The sequence below is a fragment of the Astatotilapia calliptera genome, chromosome 17, assembly GCF_900246225.1.
Source record: "Astatotilapia calliptera chromosome 17, fAstCal1.2, whole genome shotgun sequence".
Taxonomy (NCBI): domain Eukaryota; kingdom Metazoa; phylum Chordata; class Actinopteri; order Cichliformes; family Cichlidae; genus Astatotilapia; species Astatotilapia calliptera.
Window position 1 is genome coordinate 23831240 of NC_039318.1, and position 25417 is coordinate 23856656.

The 25417-nt window shown below is 40.3% G+C and overlaps 2 protein-coding genes across 13 annotated transcripts; one reads left to right on the plus strand and one right to left on the minus strand.

The window, feature by feature from the left end:
* Positions 1–5887: 5887 nt before the first annotated feature.
* Positions 5888–12908, plus strand: LOC113008612 (cystine/glutamate transporter). The gene is made up of 12 exons (XM_026146129.1): positions 5888–6184; positions 9486–9612; positions 9689–9804; positions 9898–10023; positions 10095–10194; positions 10376–10420; positions 10520–10643; positions 10747–10850; positions 10933–11029; positions 11355–11504; positions 11593–11770; positions 11998–12908. The coding sequence occupies exons 1-12, from the start codon at positions 5956–5958 to the stop codon at positions 12060–12062; spliced, it is 1461 nt and encodes a 486-aa protein (XP_026001914.1). The 5' UTR covers positions 5888–5955; the 3' UTR covers positions 12063–12908.
* LOC113008609 (forkhead box protein M1-like) lies at positions 12371–25393 on the minus strand. 12 transcript variants are annotated; one of them, XM_026146114.1, is made up of 10 exons: positions 25236–25390; positions 24447–24895; positions 24178–24326; positions 23751–23942; positions 23531–23659; positions 21817–21876; positions 21310–21358; positions 21014–21186; positions 20420–20803; positions 12398–13440 (listed from the first exon to the last, which is right to left on the minus strand). In XM_026146114.1, the coding sequence occupies exons 2-10, from the start codon at positions 24853–24855 to the stop codon at positions 13009–13011; spliced, it is 1977 nt and encodes a 658-aa protein (XP_026001899.1). In that variant the 5' UTR covers positions 24856–24895; positions 25236–25390; the 3' UTR covers positions 12398–13008. The 12 variants fall into 12 exon arrangements, with proteins under 12 accessions (XP_026001897.1, XP_026001896.1, XP_026001898.1 ...); XM_026146108.1 differs by having other exon boundaries at positions 12398–13364; positions 20029–20803; positions 24447–24917; XM_026146107.1 differs by lacking the exon at positions 25236–25390 and adding an exon at positions 25057–25225 and having other exon boundaries at positions 12398–13364; positions 20029–20803.
* Positions 25394–25417: the final 24 nt, after the last annotated feature.

Genomic DNA, 25417 nt, shown 5'->3' on the forward strand with positions numbered 1-25417 from the left:
TTCACCTCCACGTCCTCTTCCTCGGCCTCCTCTACTTCTCACTCTTTCTGCTCCCTCCATTGTACTCCGCACACACAGCTTACCTGTATTGTAGTGCTTAGGCTGATTGCAAAGTGAACTAATTATCTAAAAAAGTTTTCACATGTGAAAGTGTGCCAGACAGTTGGCAAATTAGTGTTAATGATAGCCATACATGTGTATACTTTTGCTAGGAGTGTGTTGGAAATTTGGTAATTGAGTGTTGTGCAGTGAATTGTGCCTAAAGTTTTGCAAAGTGTGTGTTACAAAATTGCAACCTGAGTGCAAAGCAGTTTTTGTGCTTTTAGTTTTGCAAACTCAGTGAGTGGTTTTGCTATAAGTCTGAATAGTTTTAGAGATTGTGCTACAGGAATCACAGTTAGGGTTTAAGCATTCAGAAAAAACTGTAAGAACTGGCTGGTACTGTCATTTCTTGCTATGTCGCCTCACGGTGGGCATCAGGCTTGCCGTTGTAAACACTGTTTCCTTGTGTGTGTTTGGTCAGTAATCCTGCTTTTATGCATTTCTCCTGTTGAAAGCTGAACAACAGCTGAAAAAAGCTCCTCTGTTTCTCTTTACCTAAGGATCACAAGCTCCTTTCACTGGTACACTTACCCGCTTCACTCAAGCCGGTAACCTTTTTTGCACACCTGTCAGGCTGCTGCTTCATCTTTTTTTAGGACTCCCTTGGCCATCTGCATACTCACCCTCCTTCAACTGCAAAAGAGAACCAAGTAAGAACTGAATGGAAACTATCTAACTAATATCAAACTATCAAGAGCAATTGGTCATACTCGTCTGAACCTTAATCAATCCATGTTTTCCTCTCCTGCAGAAATCCCTGACCAGCTGCAGTAGGACCTGATTTACATTAGTATGTTATTCCTGCCTTTGCTGAGCCCTGGGCGCTTTGCTGTTTTGCAATAGATGATCTGAGTCCTGCTTTTTAGTCCTTGCTCCTGTTCATTATGAGAAACTGCAGCCAACAAGGTCTCAAATTAATTCATATAAAAGCTAAAGACACAGTGTAATGCCTAAAAAAAGAACAATAATGCTTCATGAGCAGTTAAAGTTTGAGTATTATCATCAAGAACTTTGAACATATATAAAACATATATTTTATCTTACAATGCATAAAATCTCTGTCTGTGTGTCTGTCAGGAGACAAGCAACCAACTTGCCACACAGGTACATCTTAGGCCCCTGAGCGTTTGTATCTATAGCAGATATCATGAGACCATGACATTGCCAAGCAGCCAACTAGCAACACACTAAAATGACCCATTTTTAGCATTGTGCACCTGTGATACCTCATAAAAGTGTGCTATTTTAATTTTTTACAGTAACTTTTAATTATATCCACAGGAGTTGAAGTAGGCATGATATAATATAATGTCATGACATTGCCTGGCAGCCACCTGGCAACTAGCTTAAATTACCCATTTTTAGCAAACAACCATCACTCCTATTTTTGATTAAGTTTTGTCAGTGTGAATAACTAAATCAGTTTCCTAAAGGCACCAACAATATTGTGGGATGGGCTAGTACTCGCTTCCAAAATCTGCACTTCCAAGTACATAAATCTATATGCTGAATTTGGTGTGATGCAATGAAATGCTCAAGAGTAAAAAAGAAATTGGCCTTGAAATTTTTGAGAAAACATGTTTTGTATTTTGATCTGATTTTGGTTTGGGTCAGCTCCACATGTTTTCTCTGCTTTTCTTACCTCTTAGAAAGGGTTGTTCAGTCTTGTTCATGCAATATTACTTTTCAAACTCTGCAGAGTACATTAACATCAGTCATTGTACTGAATATAATCCATTTACTGTAAATAAGCTTCAGACAGCCAAGTTTTCTTCACAAAGTTAAACAGCTTGTTCACACTGTTCACACCCAAACCCGTAATAACAACACGTGATGTGTGCATATATGTGTGCGGGAGCCTCTATATCTGGCTTTTTCCATATCACTGAAATCCCTTAAGCATTATGTTTATGTTTTCATGTACAGTACTCATATGTGTGGTGGTGCATTTGTGCATTTCTGTGTGAAAGTTAATTAATTCCCAGGACAGGAACACTCAGGAACACTTATACATTTTATAATTGGGGTCTCCATGCTCTGTGCATGCAAAAACCTCAGCTGGGTACCAACGATGATGCTTCCATGAGCGTAGCGGTGGAGGCAGAAATAAACTGTTCAACAGATCAACAGTCCAGTCTTTCTTTTTACAACAGTGGATTAGTGTGCCATATTTACAGAACAGATTGGCTGGCCCAATTAAAGAAAAACCAGAACAAAAAGATAATTTCTCGAGAAAGAAGGAAAAATAATGTATATGTCCAACTTAAAGTGTATAATCCTAAACTAAATCAAACTAATAAATAAACACCTGGGCTAAACCCTCTTTAGCTAGGGCTCCCGGCAATAAAGTCACTGCGATCTGCTAAAATCATCATCAGACACACAAGAGTCTTCAAGAGCTGCTGCAACTTTTAACTATTGTTAAGATTCAATATTGAGGAAGGGTACAAGAGGTGATCGAAGAATAACCACACCAATCCGGCCGGGTGAAGTCAAACGATGATTTTAATGAATACACGCGTGGGAAGACAACTCTGTACGCAGACAGGAAGTAGTCTTCGACTTAATCAAAGCATGAACAGATATTTTATAGCATCAGGGTTTATTTACTGACGCCCCTTCATGCGTCACAGATACATTTTATACATAGATCAGATCAACATCATCATGACTTTTCACCCAGAAAATCATCTTCTATTTTCATGGCTTGGTACTTTCCGTTCTTATCTTAAAATGAATTGTTCCTCTTTCTTGCCGAGACAACAAGGACGGTTCCTCTAAATAAATCTAACTAATGTGTGTGTATGTGTTGACCTCACATGCTCTTTCTCAATTCACCTGTTGCACTTCTGACCTTTTACCAGACCAGAAGCTCACTGAGACTATGTGTATGTCTTCTACTAAATAAATGTTTTAACCAAGAACCTCTACTAAAACCTTAATATAAAATGATCTGATATATAAGTGTTTTGTAAGCATGTATTGCAATTCCTTCTATGGCTCCAAGTCACTTGCACAATAGATTGTCCGAACATCGCGCCGAACAAAGCTTCCGACCCCCAATTAATTGACCGAGCTCCAACTCTTTAATAAGCACAGATATGCATTGTGTATAAAATAGTCATAGCTGCTTAAGGCCTTCTTAAAGCTATCTGTTACATTGTTAAAGCCTCGTCTTAGCCTGCGGCTCAAAATAACTTCCTGCTTTCACTTCTGCATACAACTTCCTGTCAGCCTGCAACTCAGTCTTTCTGAAAGACACACACTGTTCTACCCCTGAATCAAGAACCTCCAGATTTTATTATTAATGCAATGGTAATGATGACAATTATTTAACTATAGCAGTAAAATAATTTCCCTTCTCGACACTATATAGTCAGCAGCAGCATAAATATATTCAGCAATGTCTGTGCTCTTTAACTTTTTGCAATCAACACATCCATCAATATCAAACAACATTTCCCCTACTTCATACCACACTTGGAATGTTCCCTTCCTGGAATTTCTCCCTGAAAGAGATCCAAAAACACCTGGACTGGTTTTTCAGTTCATACGTTTAATCTGCGCGGAGGCTAGCTGCAGTCAGGAGGAGAGGTGAGAAACAAATGAATCGTATACAAATCTTAAAACCATCACTTGCAATCAAACTAGCTTCATGACTTTAGAGCAATTGTGCCAGCAATCAGAAAAGAATCACTAGCCTATTACATTAGGCCTAACACTAAGGCTACGTTCACACTGCAGGCGAAAGCGCATCAAATCCGATTTTTTTGACCCTATGCGACCCATATACGATCATGGTATGACAGTGTGAACAGCACAAATCCGATATTTTCACATCCGATCTGGGTCACTTTCGTATGTGGTACTGAATCCGATACATATCCGATGTTTTAGAAACAGAAGCACCTCTATTGATTCACTAAATGGAAAAGCCAGATGGTCCCTTGTGTGAATGGCTCCTGAGAAATATTAAGATGTGTTCCTTTTGTATTCTGCTCCATGTGAGACGAGCCTATGGGAGAAACAGTTGGGAGTGAGCAGTTGAAGCTTGTTTGGCCTCCAGTTGACAAAGCAGGGATCTTAGCAGGTCAGGTGGAAAACAGCAGGGAAGATAAGCCCTTGTCTCCTGGGATGGGTTTACCTGCAGAGAGAAGGACTAAATTTGGACCCACCCTGGGAATTTCACGCTGTGATGCTCGGGATGTCTTGGGGGTTTTATTTTTTTTTTTTTACCTTGGAGACAATTATGTACGCATTCAACTGCAGAAGACACAGTTGATATAATCATAGAATCAAGGTTAGCAGCCTGTAAAATTCAAAGCCAGGTAAGATGTGATTGCCATCTTCTAGAGGAAAATAAGAGCACGTTCATCTGTGAGGTAACATTTACCAAGAAAGAGACATGAGTTCCATCTGCTGGCCAAAGATGGAGAAACACCAAGTAGTAACAGGCATAATCGAACACAAACGGACTGTATGCACGCTGAGGTTTAACAACATTATTTAAATATCTAAATATACATTTGATTCAGTCTCTACCATAACCATTTATTAAAACTTGTATAAACATTGTTCTTTTTAAGGGGTTGACACTTTAAAATCAAAGAAATGTGTACAGTAAGATGCTGACAGCTTGCTTACAGCAAAAAGTAATGCTATTCTGTACTGAGTAAAATTTAAGCTCCAAAGTATAATCCTATGAGCTATTTGGTTAAAACTGAGCAGCTATTATTTTGGTGTTCCTACTGTAATCTCAATAAATGGTTAATTGCTGTAAAATATAAATGAATAGCATGTCTTATGTAACCTGAATTCTTGTCTTTTATGAACTATGACAAGACTCAAGTGTTAACCATCATGCCCTATTCTAACTACACCTTCCCACTGTTATTGGTCACACAGTCACTGGAAACCATAACACATTCTCATAAAAATGTAAAAATGCAAAATAATTGACTATAGCAATCAAACCTTTTAAGTAATTGAATTGAGTGGAGGAGAAATCATTCCCATGAGTCTTAGTATCACCAAAGAAAAAATAGTTATACTGTAAAAATTGATTTCCTTACAGTGTTCAGACATATTAATAAAGAACTATACATTAGTGCATGGACAACTTTTACACATAAATTGTTATTTGAAAAAAAGTTTTGATTATGCTGAACATTTTACTAATGATATACTAGAAATGTTTCTCAGTCTGACCGCATTTTGAATGCATCCATGTTTGCATTATCTGAGTGAGAGGAGTTCTGAGTGCAGATGCAGTCATTCACTCGTCATGAATCTTGACAGAAAGAACTTGATGTGTGCTGTGTGTAGAGGAATGTTAACAAGCAGAGCTCCTGCTGATAAAGTGAAGCTGACATCCATGCAGTGGCCACTCAAGTGAAAGTAAGGAATATTAATAAAGTGGCCTCTGTCATTTTTTTTGTTTTTCTGTTGTCTCATATCACTTTTAGTTTTTGCGTAAAACGTGTATGTACACTGTGTAAAATAGCTTGACAGGACAGATTTTAGTCTGTGTAGATTTTGTTGAAAGTAGCCCTCCTGCAGTCTACGCAGCTGCCTCCACAGCACCCTGACCTGTCTCCGTCTGAACCCACAGGGCCTCTTCCAAGCTGTACACACATCCATCCGCACATCCACAGTGTACAGTGTTAATTGTTGCTTAAGTTTGGAAGACTGCTGGCTTTGTTCCCAGCTCAGCCTGGGCGGGTGGGGTATGAGCCAATGAGAGGTGAAAAAACAGACAGGATTGGGGGGTGGGGGTGTTGTTACAGCCTGTGCTGTTTCTTCCTGCCACAGTGTCCAGCACATTCACCCTGTGACCTACAGCCACAGAGAGAAATGGAGGGGACCAGGATAAAGAAAAGGGGAAATAACAAGATGGATAAGAGAGATGATGAAGTGGTGTTCCTTCGGAGGCAGATCGGACTGCTGCCTGCCGTGTCCTTCATCATTGGGACTGTGGTGGGCAGTGGGATTTTCATTGCACCGAAAGGAGTCCTGATGAACAGTGGCAGCGTGGGGTTATCTCTGCTGGTGTGGGTGCTATGTGGTGTCCTTTCTCTCTTTGGTAAGATGAATGACATTTCAGCTGATGTCTGCTTTTGTTCTACCTTTTTCCTGCTATTGTTCTTTGCACTTAAGTGTCAAATATGAGAAACAATGTGTTTTATGAGTAAATAGTGGTAAATGGGGCAGCCATTGAACTGGTGGACAGTTATAAGTATTTGGGGGTTGTTCTTGATAAGACTCTGTCCTTTGAGTCACATCTTGCTGCTACAGTGAAAAAGGTTCAACAAAGACTGTACTTTTTAAGGAGGTTGAGAGGTTTTAATGTTTCATCTGAAATGATGACTCTTTCTTATAAAAGTTTTATTGAATCTGTTTTAACCTTCTGTATCATTGCTTGGTACGGTAATATGTCCCTGAATAAAAAGACCAGACTTAACAACCTGGTTAAAGTGTCTGGCAAGATTTCAGGGAGGTCTCAGGTCCAGCTTGTGGACTTTTATAACAGGCAGGTGCTGAGGAAGGCAAGCTCTGTCCTGTTGTGTTCAGATCATCCTCTCTTTAATGATTTTCAACTGCTTCCATCAGGTCGTCGTTATAAAGTGCCTGCAGTGAAGACAAAGAGACATAGACTGTCTTTTGTACCTAGTGCTATTATCATAGTTAATAACACTAAACCATAAGTGTTGTTGCCATTGCACATTGCACTTTTTTGATGAAAAATCTAGGTTGTTTTATCAGGCTTATATTATATTATCTTGGTGAGTGTATGTGATGTGTTGGTTGTCTGTTTGTTCGTTTGTACGGACATACTGCAAATCAATTTCCCGTTAGGGACAATACAGTGACCATTGACCACCTAATCATAAAAGCCTAAACATTCACATTCTTTCTCTCACACAGCGCCTAAGCTACGACCTTGGCTCCCTGTTTATCTGCTCCTGCTGAGATGGGGCAGAAAACCTCTCCAGTATGTTCTGTTCTCTTCTAATCAGACAGATAAGGCGATGACTTTCTGCGAACAGTATTTCTTATAACTCAGCAGTATAATGCATCATGAAACAATATCATTCATTCACAATAAATCAGCAGTCTAATGTAATGCAAATCAGTTTAACAAATGCAATAGTTATCACCTTCTTCTAATTCAGGAGAATAATGCAAACTAAAACTACATAATAATTCACAATCTTTAATTAGGGTCTAACATGGCATAAAATAATATTATAATCCCACAATAGTAAAAAGCTAGATTTATGTTGGTGTCATGATTGCACAAGTGGACAGCCCAGTTCAGTCCTGGAAAGAGACACAAATCCATTTAGGGTTGCATCAAGAATGGCATGTGGTGCATGAAAAACCTGCCAAATCAAACATGTGGAGCTACCTGCAGCACTGTCAGTCTCGGGCGTTGTGTCCTTGGGCAAGACACTTCACCCGTTGCCTACTGGTGGTGGTCAGAGGGCCCGGTGGCGCCAGTGTCCGGCAGCCTCGCCTCTGTCAGTGCGCCCCAGGGTGGCTGTGGCTACAATGTAGCTTGCCATCACCAGTGTGTGAATGTGTGTGTGAATGGGTGGATGACTGGATGTGTAAAGCGCTTTGGGGTCCTTAGGGACTAGTAAAGCGCTATACAAATACAGGGAGTGCAGAATTATTAGGCAAATGAGTATTTTGTCCACATCATCCTCTTCATGCATGTGTTCTTACTCCAAGCTGTATAGGCTCGAAAGCCTACACCAATTAAGCATATTAGGTGATGTGCATCTCTGTAATGAGAAGGGGTGTGGTCTAATGACATCAACACCCTATATCAGGTGTGCATAATTATTAGGCAACGTCCTTTCCTTTGGCAAAATGGGTCAAAAGAAGGACTTGACAGGCTCAGAAAAGTCAAAAATAGTGAGATATCTTGCAGAGGGATGCAGCAGTCTCAAAATTGCAAAGCTTCTGAAGCGTGATCATCGAACAATCAAGCGTTTCATTCAAAATAGTCAACAGGGTCGCAAGAAGCGTGTGGAAAAACCAAGGCGCAAAATAACTGCCCATGAACTGAAAAAGTCAAGCGTGCAGCTGCCAAGATGCCACTTGCCACCAGTTTGGCCATATTTCAGAGCTGCAACATCACTGGAGTGCCCAAAAGCACAAGGTGTGCAATACTCAGAGACATGGCCAAGGTAAGAAAGGCTGAAAGACGACCACCACTGAACAAGACACACAAGCTGAAACGTCAAGACTGGGCCAAGAAATATCTCAAGACTGGTTTTTCTAAGGTTTTATGGACTGATGAAATGAGAGTGAGTCTTGATGGGCCAGATGGATGGGCCCGTGGCTGGATTGGTAAAGGGCAGAGAGCTCCAGTCCGACTCAGACGCCAGCAAGGTGGAGGTGGAGTACTGGTTTGGGCTGGTATCATCAAAGATGAGCTTGTGGGGCCTTTTCGGGTTGAGGATGGAGTCAAGCTCAACTCCCAGTCCTACTGCCAGTTTCTGGAAGACACCTTCTTCAAGCAGTGGTACAGGAAGAAGTCTGCATCCTTCAAGAAAAACATGATTTTCATGCAGGACAATGCTCCATCACACACGTCCAAGTACTCCACAGCGTGGCTGGCAAGAAAGGGTATAAAAGAAGAAAAACTAATGACATGGCCACCTTGTTCACCTGATCTGAACCCCATTGAGAACCTGTGGTCCATCATCAAATGTGAGATTTACAAGGAGGGAAAACAGTACACCTCTCTGAACAGTGTCTGGGAGGCTGTGGTTGCTGCTGCACGCAATGTTGATGGTGAACAGATCAAAACACTGACAGAATCCATGGATGGCAGGCTTTTGAGTGTCCTTGCAAAGAAAGGTGGCTATATTGGTCGCTGATTTGTTTTTGTTTTGTTTTTGAATGTCAGAAATGTATATTTGTGAATGTGGAGATGTTATATTGGTTTCACTGGTAAAAATAAATAATTGAAATGGGTATATATTTGTTTTTTGTTAAGTTGCCTAATAATTATGCACAGTAATAGTCACCTGCACACACAGATATCCCCCTAAAATAGCTAAAACTAAAAACAAACTAAAAACTACTTCCAAAAACATTCAGCTTTGATATTAATGAGTTTTTTGGGTTCATTGAGAACATGGTTGTTGTTCAATAATAAAATTATTCCTCAAAAATACAACTTGCGTAATAATTCTGCACTCCCTGTACAGGCCATTTACCTTTTTTTTCACTGTTGTAAATAAGGGGAAGCTGAAAGTAGCTTTTAAAACTACTTAAAAGACATTCTAAAAATTTTGCCATTTAATAATTATAAAGTAAAAGTCATACTCTTATTTCTCCAAAACTCTGCTCTGCCTCTGGCCTATTAGGAGCCCTCTGTTATGCAGAACTGGGCACCACTTTTACAAAATCAGGGGGTCACTACACATACCTGCTGGAGACTTTGGGGCCTCTGCCTGCCTTCCTACGACTCTGGAATGAGTTTTTATTCATCAGGTATGGTTTTTACTGGTTCTAAAAAAAAATTAACTGCCTCAAACATAATACTCACAAAGATATTGTCCACCTCTAGGCCATCTGTTGCGTCTTATGTCTCCCTTGCCTTTGGTCATTATGTGGTGGAGCCATTCTTCACACCCTGTGCTGCTCCCATAGTGCTCATCAGACTTGTCAGTATCCTTGGAGTGAGTGAGTGCTTTTATAACTCATCTGTGTCTGGAGCACTTTATGTGTAGAACAACACATATCTTTAACCAGTTCTTTGTCTTTGTGTCACTTCAGCGTTTGTCGTAGCCGTCAATTGCTGGAGTGTGAACATGGCCTTTCGCACTCAAGTCGCCTTGACTTTCATTAAGATATTTGCCCTGGCCCTCATCATCGTCCCAGGGTTCATTGCACTGGCCAAAGGTGAGAGCACCTAATTGTTAAACCTAAGACAGAGTTGGTATTCAGCTCATTTATTCTCTCTGTCTTTGCAGGGAAGACAGAAAATTTCCAGAATGGTTTCGAGGTTGATTTGTTAACACTGGATAAGTTGCCACTGGCCTTCTATAGCGGCCTCTATGCCTATGGTGGATGGTAAGTGTACAGTGGTTTGAGGATCAGTGCAAATTCAATGTATTTTACTGTGTATCACACGGTATTCAAAACTCTTTCCCCCAGTAATAGTGAAAAGAACCATAAATTACATGACAATGTATGTACTGTAACTAACAATCAAAGCTTTATGTCTGAGTCTTGGCTTTCTCTTTTCCTCTAGGTTTAATTTGAACTTTATCACAGAAGAAGTCACAAACCCTAATAGGTATTTTAGCATGAAACATCTGCTATAGTCTGTCGTTTTTTTTGAAAACCAAGTTGCCTCCTGCTGTTATATCTCTCTGTGTGTATCCCGCTTTATCAGAAACATGCCACTGGCAATAATCTTGTCCATTGTGGCAGTGACAGTCTTTTATGTGCTTGTTAATGTGGCCTACTACACCATGATGACTCCCGCTGAGGTGCTTCTGTCAGATGCTGTGGCTGTGGTCAGTTCTATTTCTTGCTTTATGTATCATTAAAAAAAAAGGAAAAACTAGAGTAAATGTGGTATGTCACTGTTGGTCTGATCTGCTGTTTGTGCCTCTGCAGACATTTGCCAACCGTGCTTTTCAGGGGTTGGCTCCTGTGATCCCCGTTCTTGTTGCCATATCTTGCCTTGGAGCACTTCACGGTGGCTTCTTTGGGGCACCTAGGTAATCTGAGGACCATAAAGGTTTAGTATTGTCATTTTTTTTGTGTGTGTGCCTGAATTCTAATGAGAGCTCTGTGTTGCAGGATGCTGTTTGTGGGAGCCAGGGAAGGCCACTGGCCAGCCATCTTTTCCATGATTCACATCCGCAGACACACACCTTTACCTGCTGTGTTGTTCCTGGTAAACTACTTTTAAAACAGCTGAAGCAATCTAAACAAATAAATAGATGACTTATTCTATTTATTATGTTGCATTATTAAAATTGAGAATACGCAGTAAAACAATTATAACATTTTATTTGTATTAAGTTTATCCATGTCATATGAATAATAACAATAGGATCCAGGCACAGGATAAAGAGGCTGGTTGAAAATGGGAAACACAAAGCCTTAATCCAGATCTAAAGGAATGAGGGGTTGCACAGGGTCTGACAAAGAGATATAATGTGATACTCTTAAAATAGTGGCTTCATAACTATCTTGCTTGTGTCCCTGTGTCCCTTTAGTACCCCTTGGTAATTTTCATGTTAATCACTGGAGAGATTTACCAGCTCCTCAACTTTGCATCCTTTTCACGCTGGTTCTTCATCGCCTTGGTAACCTTGGGGATGCTCATACATCGATATCGTTTTCCTCTCCATCCAAGACCTTTTAAGGTTAGCATACTGAACTCAAAAAAACCTCCCTTTATCTTACTGCTGCACACTACGCTGACCAACTTGTTTTATTTGTTGTAATGTGAAGGTGCCCTTGGTCATTGGAATCACCTTCACAATGGTCTCCTTCTTCATTGTGGGTCTGTCTCTTTACTCTGACCCCTGGAACACAGGACAAGGTTGTGCTCTAACACTGACTGGTGTCCCAGTTTACTATGTTACTGTCTACCGCTTTCGTTTGCCCCGTAGATGCAGGCGCATATTTGGTAAGTTGTACCAATATTCTTCTTCAGAATGTATTAACATGATAGTTTTCGTCATGGGACTGAATTTAGTGGCTCTATTTTTAATATTAAACATAGGCATCTTTGGTAGTGTCAAATGATCATATATGCCTGCTTGTTTTTGTTAAGAAGGAAGAGGATGAGTGAAATCGAGAAACTCAGTTGCTTGTAGTGAACAAACTAATTCTGACTTTCCTCAATTCTCCCAGACTACTGCAGCAAACAGCTACAGATCCTTCTAGAAGTGGCTCAACAGGAAGTCCAGACTTACTGAAGACCCAAGAGGCATCCTGCATTCTACTTGCAGACTACACGGATACTACCTGGACAAAACATTAAGAAGACATTTTTAACAGTTTAAACAAATGTTTCATTTTGTACTACTTTTATATAAAGAGCCACGTGTTTAGAGAAACTAACTGCATCAATTATGCAAGTATGTAGTGTTTATACCAGAGACCTTACAAAAAAAGTACTTAAAGTTTCAAAGATGCACTCAAAATGTTCATTTTGAAACGTTAGTTAAAATGACATTTTTGAACAGACAACCTATGATAGTTTAAACCTTTATTGAAATATAAACAGAAATAAGCAGTCTTGCTACACAGTTTTTCAAATAAAATACGCTATGTGCAAAAGGGTTCATTGCTGTATTGAAGAATATTTCAGGGTGTAGAAATTACGCCTTGTCTCTACATTAAATTTGATCTGAGCAAGACAAAAGATCAAAGTTTGCTTATACCCAAAAACATAAGTAAAAAATCTTCATGTTATATGAGGCACCAACACATTGATTGTTGTCTTAGAAACACAGAGTTTAGTCAGGTACAAGGTCTGAAAACTGCTAGAAACCACAACATTTCACTCTTGCATACACAAGGACAATTACTGTGAGAATTTATGAAGTCATGTGATAAAGAAAGTCCTACAGTTAAATAAAGAAACAGTCCTGTTCCTGTTAGTGCTATTTGTCAAGGCCTATTACTAGCAATCCTCCATCACAATCTATTATTCTAAGTCAGCTCTAAGACGCTGACTCAAACTGCAGTGAAGCATCTTGAAAATATATCCTTTAAAATTTGTGTAGAAGCTAAATTATATATTAAAATGTGCAAATCAATTTGGTGTGGGCCTAATCATGTAGTGTTTACACAAAGAAAAAAAAAGGAAAAAGAAACAGGTGACACTGCTTAGCCATAGAATGTGTTTCGGCCCTCTGGCTATTTCAACTGAGGGATGAACTCAGACCAGCTGATGTTCGCCATACCAAGGTCGTCATCATCCAGACCAGAGAAGCTAACATCCAACAATAAATCGCTCAGGCTGTCGTTCATGGTATCCAAGACGAGGCCCTCTGTGATTGAGCGATTGGCTGTTGTGGAACTGCCTCCCTGCAGAAGCTCTCTGGAGCAGCTACTTTTGAGGCATTCGGTGGGCGACTCTGCTGATCCGGTCACTCTGGAGGGAGCAGATGTGAGCAGCTCTCTTGGGGAGTTAAACAGAGGCAAGTCTTTAAAGGGAGTGCTGCCGAAGCTGAAGGTGGTGTAGTTGTGTTGTGGAGTATCTGTGGGACCACCTGGTGTACGAATAGGGCTCAAGTGTAGAATATCTTGGCTTCCTTTGTCTACCGGGGTCACTTTAAAAGACGCAACATAAGAAGGTGGCTTGCTGGGGGTGGATGAGGTCAAATGGCTTCTACTTTTTATAGGGGTTTTGAATGAGAACTCCCTATCTGGGCTTTCCTGCCCATGCTTGTCTTCATCCAGCTCAATATGTGGATTGTCCTGGAATGTTGAAGCATCGGAGGCTACGCCAGAGTCAAAGAAATTACTTTCGTGGCAGAGGAGAACAGGCTCTTCATTCAGAGAGAGAACCAAGCGCTGTTTGCGCCGTGAGCTGCTGGCTTGTCTCTTTGGAGGAGCTTTGGGGGTCTCGCATTTAATTGGAACACATACCAGCTCCTCCTTCACTTCTACCTTAAAGTCCGTATTCTTCTGAGGAGATATCATCACAGCTGGGGAATCACTTTGTGTCACCTGTCAGACATGCAACCATTCCCATTAAAATCTTAGTGGTATGGGTGAAGTTCATACTCATCTCTATGCACATAATGTTGTCAATGTAAACTCTAGGGAGTTCCAAGAAATACTTGTTTTGAAAAGCAGTTTGCAACTTGCATAGCTTATGAAGTAAAACAACAACAACAACACATTTTAAAAAGCTGAAATATATGAGAAATTCATTACCTTCGGTGCTATGCGGACTCTCTTTGTTCCTCGTGAATTGTTCCCCTTCTGCTGGGAGCAGGGCGGAGGAAAAGGGGTAGAAGTGGATGGCAGGTAGACAGAAGGAGTGACGGGGAGCTGTATGGGCACCAAGTATGAATCGGTTCGAGGCAGAAGAGGTTTCATCTTTCTCTCTGAACACAGAAAACACATCAACATTGCACTACACATTTCCAAACTAAACAGCAGTTTGCCAACCTCTGATCTTTCTCAAGTCTCAAATTTATAAAACAACTCATACATTTCTTTTAACTCACCAGAGCTAGTTGGTGTTTTTCTTGCATCTGGAAGTGTCCTCTTTTGGTGCTGTGAAAAGTAAGATGAGACAGAAATTATATCAGTTAGGAGCCTTACTGTGCTGCCACCTAACAACAATAACTTGCCGTTCTGTCCAAAACTTGTCCCTTCATAGCCGACCCTACATCTTTACTGATATGAGAGGAATAAAAGTTTTATGATTGTATGGATACCAGACATTAGGAGAAACAAGTGCTCTTAAAGCACATTAGCCTTTCAGGCTGACTTCAGCCTCTCTGCTTCCCTGCTGCTCTCGTCTCCTCCTGCAACAAAAACAGGTGTAGCTACACTCTGTGGGTCTGAAAGTCTGGTGACAAATAGATTCATGAATGTTCAGATTTTTCTGAGGTTGTGACTTGAAGATGGCTCCTGAAGAACTAAAAGAAAAGAAAAAGAAAGGGGCTAAATCAGTCTTACTTGATTAGCCAGTAAAAGCATTGGCACAGGAACAGTGGCAGTCACTGGATCACAGCCCGGCTACAGAGAGAGATGTGAAGTGAGATTAGGGGGAAAATAAGATGAAAAACAACATGAGGAATCTCAAAGCACTCTCAAGGTGTCAGCCATGAAAAAAACAATTGAAAAACAAGGATCCAAGCAAAATCATTATATAAACACAAGGTAAAACAATAAGCATTTAACAAGCATTCTTGCAACAAAACATTCAGGCCAAGTACCACAAATGTTCCCAGATATCACCGATGTAAAAGCAACGAGTCAGCTGCACTCACCTTGTACACATGATCAAGTGTGAGGCATCGATTGGCTTCAGGTCGGATAGTCCAGAAAGACATTTTACCATCTGGAGACGTTTCACGAATGAACAGGTCATGCACAGAGAGGTTATGGCGGATGGAATTCTGCAATTATAAATGAAAAAGTATTTGAAAACTGCTGCTTGCTGCAGAGCTGTGAACATATCACACTTTCAGCAGCTCTGAAGTACCTTCCAGCCTGGTTTGGCCACATCTCTATAGTAAGGGAAGTTGTTCTCAATCCACATGTAAATCTCGTTTAGGGTCATCCTCCTGTTCTTTCTGCTATTGATAGCAAACTGGATCATGGCCATGTAGGAGTACGGTGGCCTCTCTGAAATGGGTTGCTTAGGAGCTTCTGCACTGGTATGTGTATTGTGTGCCTGTATGACAAAAAACAAACAAACAACAGTCAATAAATCTGACAGTGTAACTATTTTCTGTAATCAGACTACTATTGCTGTCATTATAAATCACAGTCATGACCAATTGGTTACGAAAGGGTGTTTAGGGAACATGTAGCAACATGTCTGGGGTTAATGTTGCCTTCAGACAAGTTTGTGTCGGCACATAAAGGGCAAGGGAAAAAAAGCAGTTAACAAGAAAAAGCTCTGAACCTGAAAAGTCTGTAGTAAAGGGTTCTGGTTCTCCTTGCTGCTGAGCTGCTTTGTAGAATTTGGCTCCAAGGCACATGTGCTCATCCTACCAAGGCTGTCATCTAAAGGACTGTAATTGACATCCTTATTCCCTAGTATCAGACAGAGGAAAAACAAGCACTAAATTCCACACTTATACTTTAAGTATTATCCTAAACATTAATAAAAGAAATTTTTTTCCGTACATGGTTTAATTTCAGTTAGAAGTTTGTCACCTGGGAAACTGCGTGTAGTTTCAGCTTTGACTTTATGTCCTTCTGTACTCCTTGTAGCAGCCGCTTCAGCAGCAGACTGAGGATCAGCTCCATAGTCCCACTTGTTGCCACTCCCACTCAGAAGAATGAACTTGTTTGGGCCCTGGGCACCACACTCATTGCCTTTAGCTGTGAGGTCCCCAATAACACTTTGAAGATCTGCTGTTTCGGGAAAGTATACCAACCGAGTATCAGACTTGGATGGATGGTCCATGATGCGGATACCACCAGGAAAGCTCTGAACAGCAGCTGGTATTGACGGATCTTTGGAGCCTGATTCTCCAGGCTGTGAATCCGTCGCATTTTGATGAAAAGGCAGTTTTCTTCTTTTGAGAATCCGGGGTCTCGTCGGGCTCCGTCTCATGGTCAGATCATTGAAATGTGCCAAGTTGTTCAGAGGTATTCTGCACAAAAAACACAAACGAGCCTGAACAACGGAGATTAACTGTTACAACAAGAGTTAACAGTAACGGTAACGTTTAGCTGGGAGATGGAAATTATCAAGTCAGTTACTGGCGTTAGCCATCAAGTCCGTTCACAGCAATTCAGTCTAGATCAACTCGGAAAACTCACCGATTTAGCTCAAATACTGATCATAATAAATCGTACACTAAACGGGTTAAATGTCATCTAAGTAAAACCAAGTCCGCACCTTTTTTCTTTTCTTTTATATCTTGAACTCCTCACTTAAGCGGCTGATTTTCTTCAGTTAGTGATGTTTCCGGACGATTTCAAGCTTCTCGAACAACAGACGTTAGCTAATGTTTTTAACCTTCTGGGTTTGTTCAAAATCACAATCCTTTCAGCTTGTTCGTTGCAAAAAGTGTCCACCAATAAATTAGGTATGTAATTTTTATTATTTTTATGGGGGGTTGTTGCTATTTTTACTGCATAAAGTTTTTAACTAACATCAGTTCTTTTCATAAATATAAAATAGTCATTCCTTTTTTTCTTTTACATTTTAACCTTTAAGAAAACAGTTTGTTTGTACAATGTACTTGTTGGAAGACAACCTCAAAACTCACCATTTCATTTATTCGCATGCTACTGGATTTTCTTGTATTATTAATGGTAGAGTCTGGGACATGAAATCGATTAACAGCAACATCGATTATTATGAATTGTTATTTTTGTGCATGGAAAGCAAACCAGATAAAACTCCCACTCAGCTTATTCGTGGCAAAATGGCCACCTTTTGTTTAGGTTTATAAAATACTATCAAATTAATATATATATATATATATGTATATATGTATATATATATATATATATATATTTATTTTTTCCACTTTGACCGACTTGATTTTTTAAATTAGCATCAGTTCTGGTCATGAAAACCAAAATTTCATTCAAATTCGGAATTTTAACCCTTTCAATAGCAGTTAGATCACATAATTGTAATGATCTACAAAAAGATAAAATAATAAAATGACTATTTTCCCCAAATAATACATACAATCTGATTTCTTTTTCCCCCATGATTGCAGTTAGATGTATATCAGTAATTAACAGTATCAATGATTATATAGTCATCATAATTTTTTTTTTTTTTGCACAGAAAAGCAGAAAAACTCCCACTCAGCATGTTCATGGCCAAAAGTGGCCACCTCCTGTTTACATTTAGAAAATGCTATAAAATGAATATATGTTAAAACAATTTCCATTTGATTTTTCAAACTGGCATCAGTCCTTGCCATAAAAACCAAACTTTTATTCTGATTCCCCCCCCAGTGGCTGAGGTCACCAGCATGCGTCCCAGCTTTTCCAGGATCATTAGGTTTTAGACTCCACCAACTCCTGTGAAGTGGTTTCTAAGGGACAAAGACATTGTATTTCAAGACATCCAGGAGACTATAGAAAAAAGCCAGCACCCAGCAGCTAGTTTTCCTTCAGCAACTCAAGGTGCCAACATCCTGTCTAGGTCATCCACACTATTCAATTGTGCAGACCAGGATTGCTTCTTGCTTCAGGCTTCCTCTATTCCCCATCACTGACTGCTGGTTCCCTGTGTGTTGTTGTCAAAATAAGCCCATTCCTCCGTTGCTTTGGGATGTGGGATATTGGCATCGTAGTTTTGGTGAAGGAAAAAGACAGACAACAAAATCTTTGCCTGTTGCAACTGGACAAGCTGGTTTTTCCTTCACTCAGTTGCCAGCCCTTCTTGCCAGAAAAAATTGATCTGGAAGGTGTTAGGCTTACTTGTAGCAGTAGCACTGACTGCACCTGTATAAACTCCAGGACAGAACTACAAAGTGTTTGTTGCTGTTTGCGTTGCAGCTGCGAACTCTGCAAAATGTCCTGTGAGGGTTTTTTTTTTTTCAAGAGTTAATATTTTGGGTATGGTATCTTTTTTTTAATTAAAAATACAAGAATAAAGGTGCTTTTAGCATTTGCTGTTTGATTGCAGTTTGTCTTGCAAATACATATTTGTGCTGCAGAATCATGCACAAACAAACTATTATCTGAGAACCTCAAGATCAAACCTGTGTCAACATCGTGTCATTCTTTTGGTCCATTGGAATGCGGTAAGCCATCATACGGTCCTATTGGAAACTAAGAACATCACATGAAATTGCTTATTTGGGCAAAAATGGATAAATGTCTTTTGTTGAAAAAAATATTACAAACTACCATTTTCATGCGGTGAGTTTAGAATAAAATCAATTTTACCCAAATTGCATGATTCAGTACCGTCACTAACAAGGAATTAAACATTTTTGAACAGACAATCTATGATAGTTTACACCTTTAATGAAATATAAACAGAAATACCTCAATGCACGGCAAAACCTCACTAAACCATCAAGTTTCACATCAACAAAGGACTAATGAAGTCATAGGTATGCAACACTTTGTGGCATCTTTAAAAACAGGTATTTATCCTCCAGAGTTGGGGCTGCAAAAACTACAGTGAATATTAAACTCCAAGACTGTGTGAATGAAGTCACTGCATGCATTTTTTGTAGGTTAAAGGTGCCCTGGAAATGAGTGATATTAGCATACACAAGGACAATTACTGTGAGAATTTATGAAGTCATGTGATAAAGACAGTTCTACAGTTAAATACAGAAACAGTCCTATCCCTGTTAGTGCTATTTGTCAAGGCCTATTACTAGCAATCCTCCATCACAATCTATTATTCTAAGTCAGCTCTAAGACGCTGACTCAAACTGCAGTGAAGCATCCTGCTGGCTGATCAGAAAATATCACATACTTTAAAATTTGTGTAGAAGCTAAATTATATATTAAAATGTGCAAATCAACATACATATACACTTACATATTTCTCTTCTTATGCATGTTCTTCAAGAAGACAGACAAATAACACAAATAAGGAAAACCATAAAACACAAAGAGGCCCAAATATGTGAAGAAATTCAAAGAAAAAGAAGTGACACCGAGGCAATCATTGACTGATCCAATGAATGAAAAACTCAAAGGTAAAACCATCAAACAGTAATTGAGACTGAAGCATCCCTGTAATCTATTTATCAATGTTACATTTCCCCCTCATGTGGTAGCCAGAACCCTCCAGCAGCAAAGCAGATGTAAAAGAAACTTGAAGCTAAAAGCTCCTAAACTACTGCAAATAGGAGGTCTGAATAAGTCTCCAATAAGAAGTTTAAAATTGCAGCATCAAGTGGGCTTTATTTGAAGTTGTTTTGGTATAATCATAGGTATGCTTCTGAATATTTGACAACCAAAGTAAATCAGAGCACTCTAGAGCACTACAAAATTTCTTCCTACATCAACAGCCTCGCCTTCTATTGAGAGAAATCCTCTTCAATATGGACAGTTCGGATGGTTTAAATAGTGTCAGATCTAAATTTGTTTCTGTCTTGCTGCTTTGGTGTGGGCCTAATCATGTAGTGTTTACACAAAGAAAAAAAAAGGAAAAAGAAACAGGTGACACTGCTTAGCCATAGAATGTGTTTCGGCCCTCTGGCTATTTCAACTGAGGGATGAACTCAGACCAGCTGATGTTCGCCATACCAAGGTCGTCATCATCCAGACCAGAGAAGCTAATATCCACCAATATCTTGCTCAGGCTGTCGTTCATGGTATCCAAGACGAGGCCCTCTGTGATTGAGCGATTGGCTGCTGTGGAACTGCCTCCCTGCAGAAGCTCTCTGGAGCAGCTACTTTTGAGGCATTCGGTGGGCGACTCTGCTGGTCCGGTCACTCTGGAGGGAGCAGATGTGAGCAGCTCTCTTGGGGAGTTAAACAGAGGCAAGTCTTTAAAGGGAGTGCTGCTGAAGCTGAAGGTGGTGTAGTCGTGTTGTGGAGTATCTGTGGGACCACCTGGTGTACGAATAGGGCTGAAGTCCAGAATATTTTGGCTTCCTTTGCCCACCGGGGTCACTTTCCAAGACTCAAGTGCAACATAAGAAGGTGGCTTGCTGGGGGTGGATGAGGTCAAATGGCTTCTACTTTTTATCGGGGTTTTGAATGAGAACTCCCTATCTGGGCTTTCCTGCCCATGCTTGTCTTCATCCAGCTCAATATGTGGATTGTCCTGGAATGTCGAAGCATCGGAGGCTACGCCAGAGTCAAAGAAATTACTTTCGTGGCAGAGGAGAACAGGCTCTTCATTCAGAGAGAGAACCAAGCGCTGTTTGCGCCGTGAGCTGCTGGCTTGTCTCTTTGGAGGAGCTTTGGGGGTCTCGCATTTAATTGGAACACATACCAGCTCCTCCTTCACTTCTACCTTAAAGTCCGTATTCTTCTGAGGAGATATCATCACAGCTGGGGAATCACTTTGTGTCACCTGTCAGACATGCAACCATTCCCATTAAAATCTTAGTGGTATGGGTGAAGTTCATACTCATCTCTATGCACATAATGTTGTCAATGTAAACTCTAGGGAGTTCCAAGAAATACTTGTTTTGAAAAGCAGTTTGCAACTTGCATAGCTTATGAAGTAAAACAACAACAACAACACATTTTAAAAAGCTGAAATATATGAGAAATTCATTACCTTCGGTGCTATGCGGACTCTCTTTGTTCCTCGTGAATTGTTCCCCTTCTGCTGGGAGCAGGGCGGAGGAAAAGGGGTAGAAGTGGATGGCAGGTAGACAGAAGGAGTGACGGGGAGCTGTATGGGCACCAAGTATGAATCGGTTCGAGGCAGAAGAGGTTTCATCTTTCTCTCTGAACACAGAAAACACATCAACATTGCACTACACATTTCCAAACTAAACAGCAGTTTGCCAACCTCTGATCTTTCTCAAGTCTCAAATTTATAAAACAACTCATACATTTCTTTTAACTCACCAGAGCTAGTTGGTGTTTTTCTTGCATCTGGAAGTGTCCTCTTTTGGTGCTGTGAAAAGTAAGATGAGACAGAAATTATATCAGTTAGGAGCCTTACTGTGCTGCCACCTAACAACAATAACTTGCCGTTCTGTCCAAAATTTGGCCCTTCATAGCCGACCCTACATCTTTACTGATATGAGAGGAATAAAAGCTTTATGATTGTATGGATACCAGACATTAGGAGAAACAAGTGCTCTTAAAGCACATTAGCCTTTCAGACTGACTTCAGCCTCTCTGCTTCCCTGCTGCTCTCGTCTCCTCCTGCAACAAAAACAGGTGTAGCTACACTCTGTGGGTCTGAAAGTCTGGTGACAAATAGATTCATAAACGTTCTGATTTTTCTGGCCCTTCTCGGCTTACTGCTGCCTGAGTGCGATTTAAAGATGGCTCCTGAAGAACTACAAAAAAAAAAAAAAAAAAAAAAAAAAAAAAAAAAAAAGAAGAAAGGGGCTAAATCAGTCTTACTTGATTAGCCAGTAAAAGCATTGGCACAGGAACAGTGGCAGTCACTGGATCACAGCCCGGCTACAGAGAGAGATGTGAAGTGAGATTAGGGGGAAAATAAGATGAAAAACAATATGAGGAATCTCAAAGCACTCTCAAGGTGTCAGTAGAGCTGGGCGATATGAGATTTTTTCATATCACGATATGTTTTTTTCATTTCAGGCGATAACGATATCTATCACGATATAAGCCAAATAACTATATTTGTAAGATTTAAATGTGCCGTTGCTCACAAGTAAAATGTGAAATAATCAGCAGCTTGTTTTGATTTAAATATTTATTTCCCATAGTTCAACAGGGAAGATGTACTTAAGGAACATGAGACTTTTTCAGATAAATAAAGGCAAATATTGCAAACTACACAAAAGGCAGCCGCTAAAGCGTTTAAGTTTCAAAATAGAACAAACGAAACAGACTAAATTGTCAATTCCACTTAGAAACAAAATATTAATTCTAAAAATAAATCTTAGTTTGTTTTACAGAAGAACAGACAAAACTGACTAACTTTTGTCAATATCAAATAAACTGAGAACTAAAAGGAAATTCTCAATCTCTCCTTGTTGTATAGCTTAGCTTTTCAAACAGTTTTAACAGTTACTTTAGTCTGACAAAAGCCGAATGACGAATTAGCGCTTCCAGTCAGAGACTGAGGCTACGTCCACACGTACACGGGTATTTTTGAAAACGGAGATTTTCCGTTTTCGTTTTAAAAAATAATCCCGTCCACACATAAAGGCAGAAATGAAGGAAAACGCTGCTATGAACATGCCAAAGCAGCAGGTGGCGCTAGATTCCTAACCGTGCAGAAATGTTGGCCAATCAGAAGTCTAGAAGCCTCGGTGGGAAAAAGTAAACAAAGCTGCGGCATAGAAGCAGAACCGAGTCGTCTGTGTGGAGGGACAGTAACTGTGTGTATATGTAAGCATTTAAACACTGCAGAGAGTAGAATTAACAGTATTGTAGAAATTCATTTCACCGAAACAATAACGTGGCGCACAGTGTGACGCATGCACCAGTTTATTGTATTTCCAGACTTGCTTTCGGCACAATTTACAGTGCACGCTACTCTGTTTTTTGTCAGACTTGAAATAGCCGAAATACCTTCACACTACGGAACTTCTTTGGCTCTTCTGTTCGACAATCTCTCCGGCATTGGAACCATCATCTGTTTTCTCTTCGGTCACGCTCGGTTGATTTTTCTAGTCGGCACACTCATTTCCTCCATTACGCGCTGGCTCCATTACCCGCTGGCTGCTTCCCAAACAAACACACGTGCGTGCGGCTTGGCACTTGTGCTGTACATAACAAGTCACGCGACGTGACGCTGCGGCTGTGATTGGTTCGGCTCTGCGCTACCTAATTTGGATTGGCTGACCTTTTTTTTTTTTTTTTAAGAGGACAAGAGCGGCGAGGTCTATCGCGATAGCTTAATTTCTCTATCGAGTAAAAGTTATATCGCGATACATATCGTTATCGTTCTATCGCCCAGCTCTAGGTGTCAGCCATAAAAACAAACAAACAATTGAAAGACAAGGATCCAAGAATAATCATTATATAAACACAAGGTAAAACAATAAGCATTTAACAAGCATTCTTGCAACAAAACATTCAGGCCAAGTACCACAAATGTTCCCAGATATCACCGATGTAAAAGCAACGAGTCAGCTGCACTCACCTTGTACACATGATCAAGTGTGAGGCATCGATTGGCTTCAGGTCGGATAGTCCAGAAAGACATTTTACCATCTGGAGACGTTTCACGAATGAACATGTCATGCAGAGAAAGGTTATGGCGGATGGAATTCTGCAATTATAAATGAAAAGAAAAAGTATTTGAAAACTGCTGCTTGCTGCAGAGCTGTGAACATATCACACTTTCAGCAGCTCTGAAGTACCTTCCAGCCTGGTTTGGCCACATCTCTATAGTAAGGGAAGTTGTCCTCAATCCACATGTAAATCTCTTTGAGGGTCATCCTCCTGTTCTTTCTGCTATTGATAGCAAACTGGATCATGGCCATGTAGGAGTACGGTGGCCTCTCTGAAATGGGTTGCTGAGGAGCTTCTGCACTGGTATGTGTATTGTGTGCCTGTATGACAAAAAACAAACAAACAACAGTCAATAAATCTGACAGTGTAACTATTTTCTGCAATCAGACTACTATTGCTGTTATTGCAAATCCCAGCTGTGACCAACTTGTCAAGAAAGGGTGTTTAGGGAACATGTAGCAGTATGTCTGGGGTCAATGTTGCCTTCAGAAAAGTATGCACCCCCCCTCAAAAAAATAAAACAAGGCAGGTAAGTGACAAGAAAAAGCTCTGAACCTGAAAGGTCTGTGGTAAAAGTTTTTGGTTCTCCTTGCTGCTGAGCTGCTTTGTAGAATTTGGCTCCAAGGCACATGTGCTCATCTTACCCAACCACTGAATGTTGGTAAGGCTGTCATCCAATGGACCACAGTTTACATCCTTATTCACTAGTATCAGACAGAGAGGGAAAAAAGCACTGAATTCCACACTTATACATTAAGCATTATCCTAAACATTAAAAAAAAACACTTTAAATTATTATTTAATTTCAGTTAGAAATTTGTCACCTGGGAAATTGCTTGTAGTTTCAGCTTTAACTGTATGTCCTTCTGTACTCCTTGTAGCAGCCGCTTCAGCAGCAGACTGAGAATCAAGTCCATAGTCCCACTTGTTGCCACTCCCACCTCCATTCAGAAGAATGAACTTGTTTGGGCCCTGGGCACCACATTCCTTGCCTTTAGCTGTGAGGGCCCCAATAACACTTTGAAGATTTGCTTTTTCCGGAATGACAACCACCTGAGTATCAGACTTGGATGGATGGTCCATGATGCGGATACCATCAGAAAAGCTCTGAGCGGCAGCTGGTTTTGACGGTTCTTTGGAGCCTGATTCTCCAGGCTGTGAATCCGTCGCATTTTGATGAAAAGGCAGTTTTCTTCTTTTAAGAATCAGGGGTCTCCTCGGGCTCCGTCTCATGGTCAGATCATTGAAATGTGCCAAGTTGTTCAGAGGTATTCTGCACACACACACACACACAACTACAAATGAGAATGAACAACGAAGATTAACAGTTACAACAAGAGTAAACAGTAACATTATATAATAGCTACGGGACTCGAGAAACGTTTGGCCCCCTAACCATTTTGACAATTATTGAAACATTAGCATATAACTTACATTAAAGTCAGCAACTGATTTGTGTCGTTATACCTAAACAAATTCAATTTTTCCAGCGTTAGGTTTTCTTGCACCTGACGATAAAAGCTAACGCTAGCGTACGCTGAGGTAGTTGCTAAGCTACGTTAGCAAGGTGCCTAGTTCACTACACTGCTCCAACAAACGGCAAAAAACCTGACCTTCATATTACTGCGAAGTTTCAGAAGATTCCGTTTAGCTTGAGTCCAACCAGTAATGGTTCATATTCGTGTTTAAAATAACCGAAAACATCTAAAACAGCCTTTTATTTAATGTTATTTACATGACGTCAATACGATTCACACGCGATTTTGAATTTTGGCGCTGTGGGTGCGGCCTCCCG

Excerpts from the sequence above, each read along its gene's own strand:
- LOC113008612 (XM_026146129.1), top strand. The coding sequence starts at position 5,956 with ATGGAGGGGACCAGGATAAAGAAAAGGGGAAATAACAAGATGGATAAG. Across the intron at positions 6,185-9,485 it reads TGGTGTCCTTTCTCTCTTTG|GAGCCCTCTGTTATGCAGAA; the intron begins GTAAGATGAATG and ends CTGGCCTATTAG. Across the intron at positions 9,805-9,897 it reads TGTCAGTATCCTTGGAGTGA|CGTTTGTCGTAGCCGTCAAT; the intron begins GTGAGTGCTTTT and ends GTGTCACTTCAG.
- LOC113008609 (XM_026146108.1), bottom strand. The coding sequence starts at position 24,855 with ATGAGACGGAGCCCGAGGAGACCCCTGATTCTTAAAAGAAGAAAACTG. Across the intron at positions 23,660-23,750 it reads TGGCCAAACCAGGCTGGAAG|AATTCCATCCGCCATAACCT; the intron begins GTACTTCAGAGC and ends TTATAATTGCAG. Across the intron at positions 20,804-21,013 it reads GAGTCCGCATAGCACCGAAG|GTGACACAAAGTGATTCCCC; the intron begins GTAATGAATTTC and ends CATGTCTGACAG.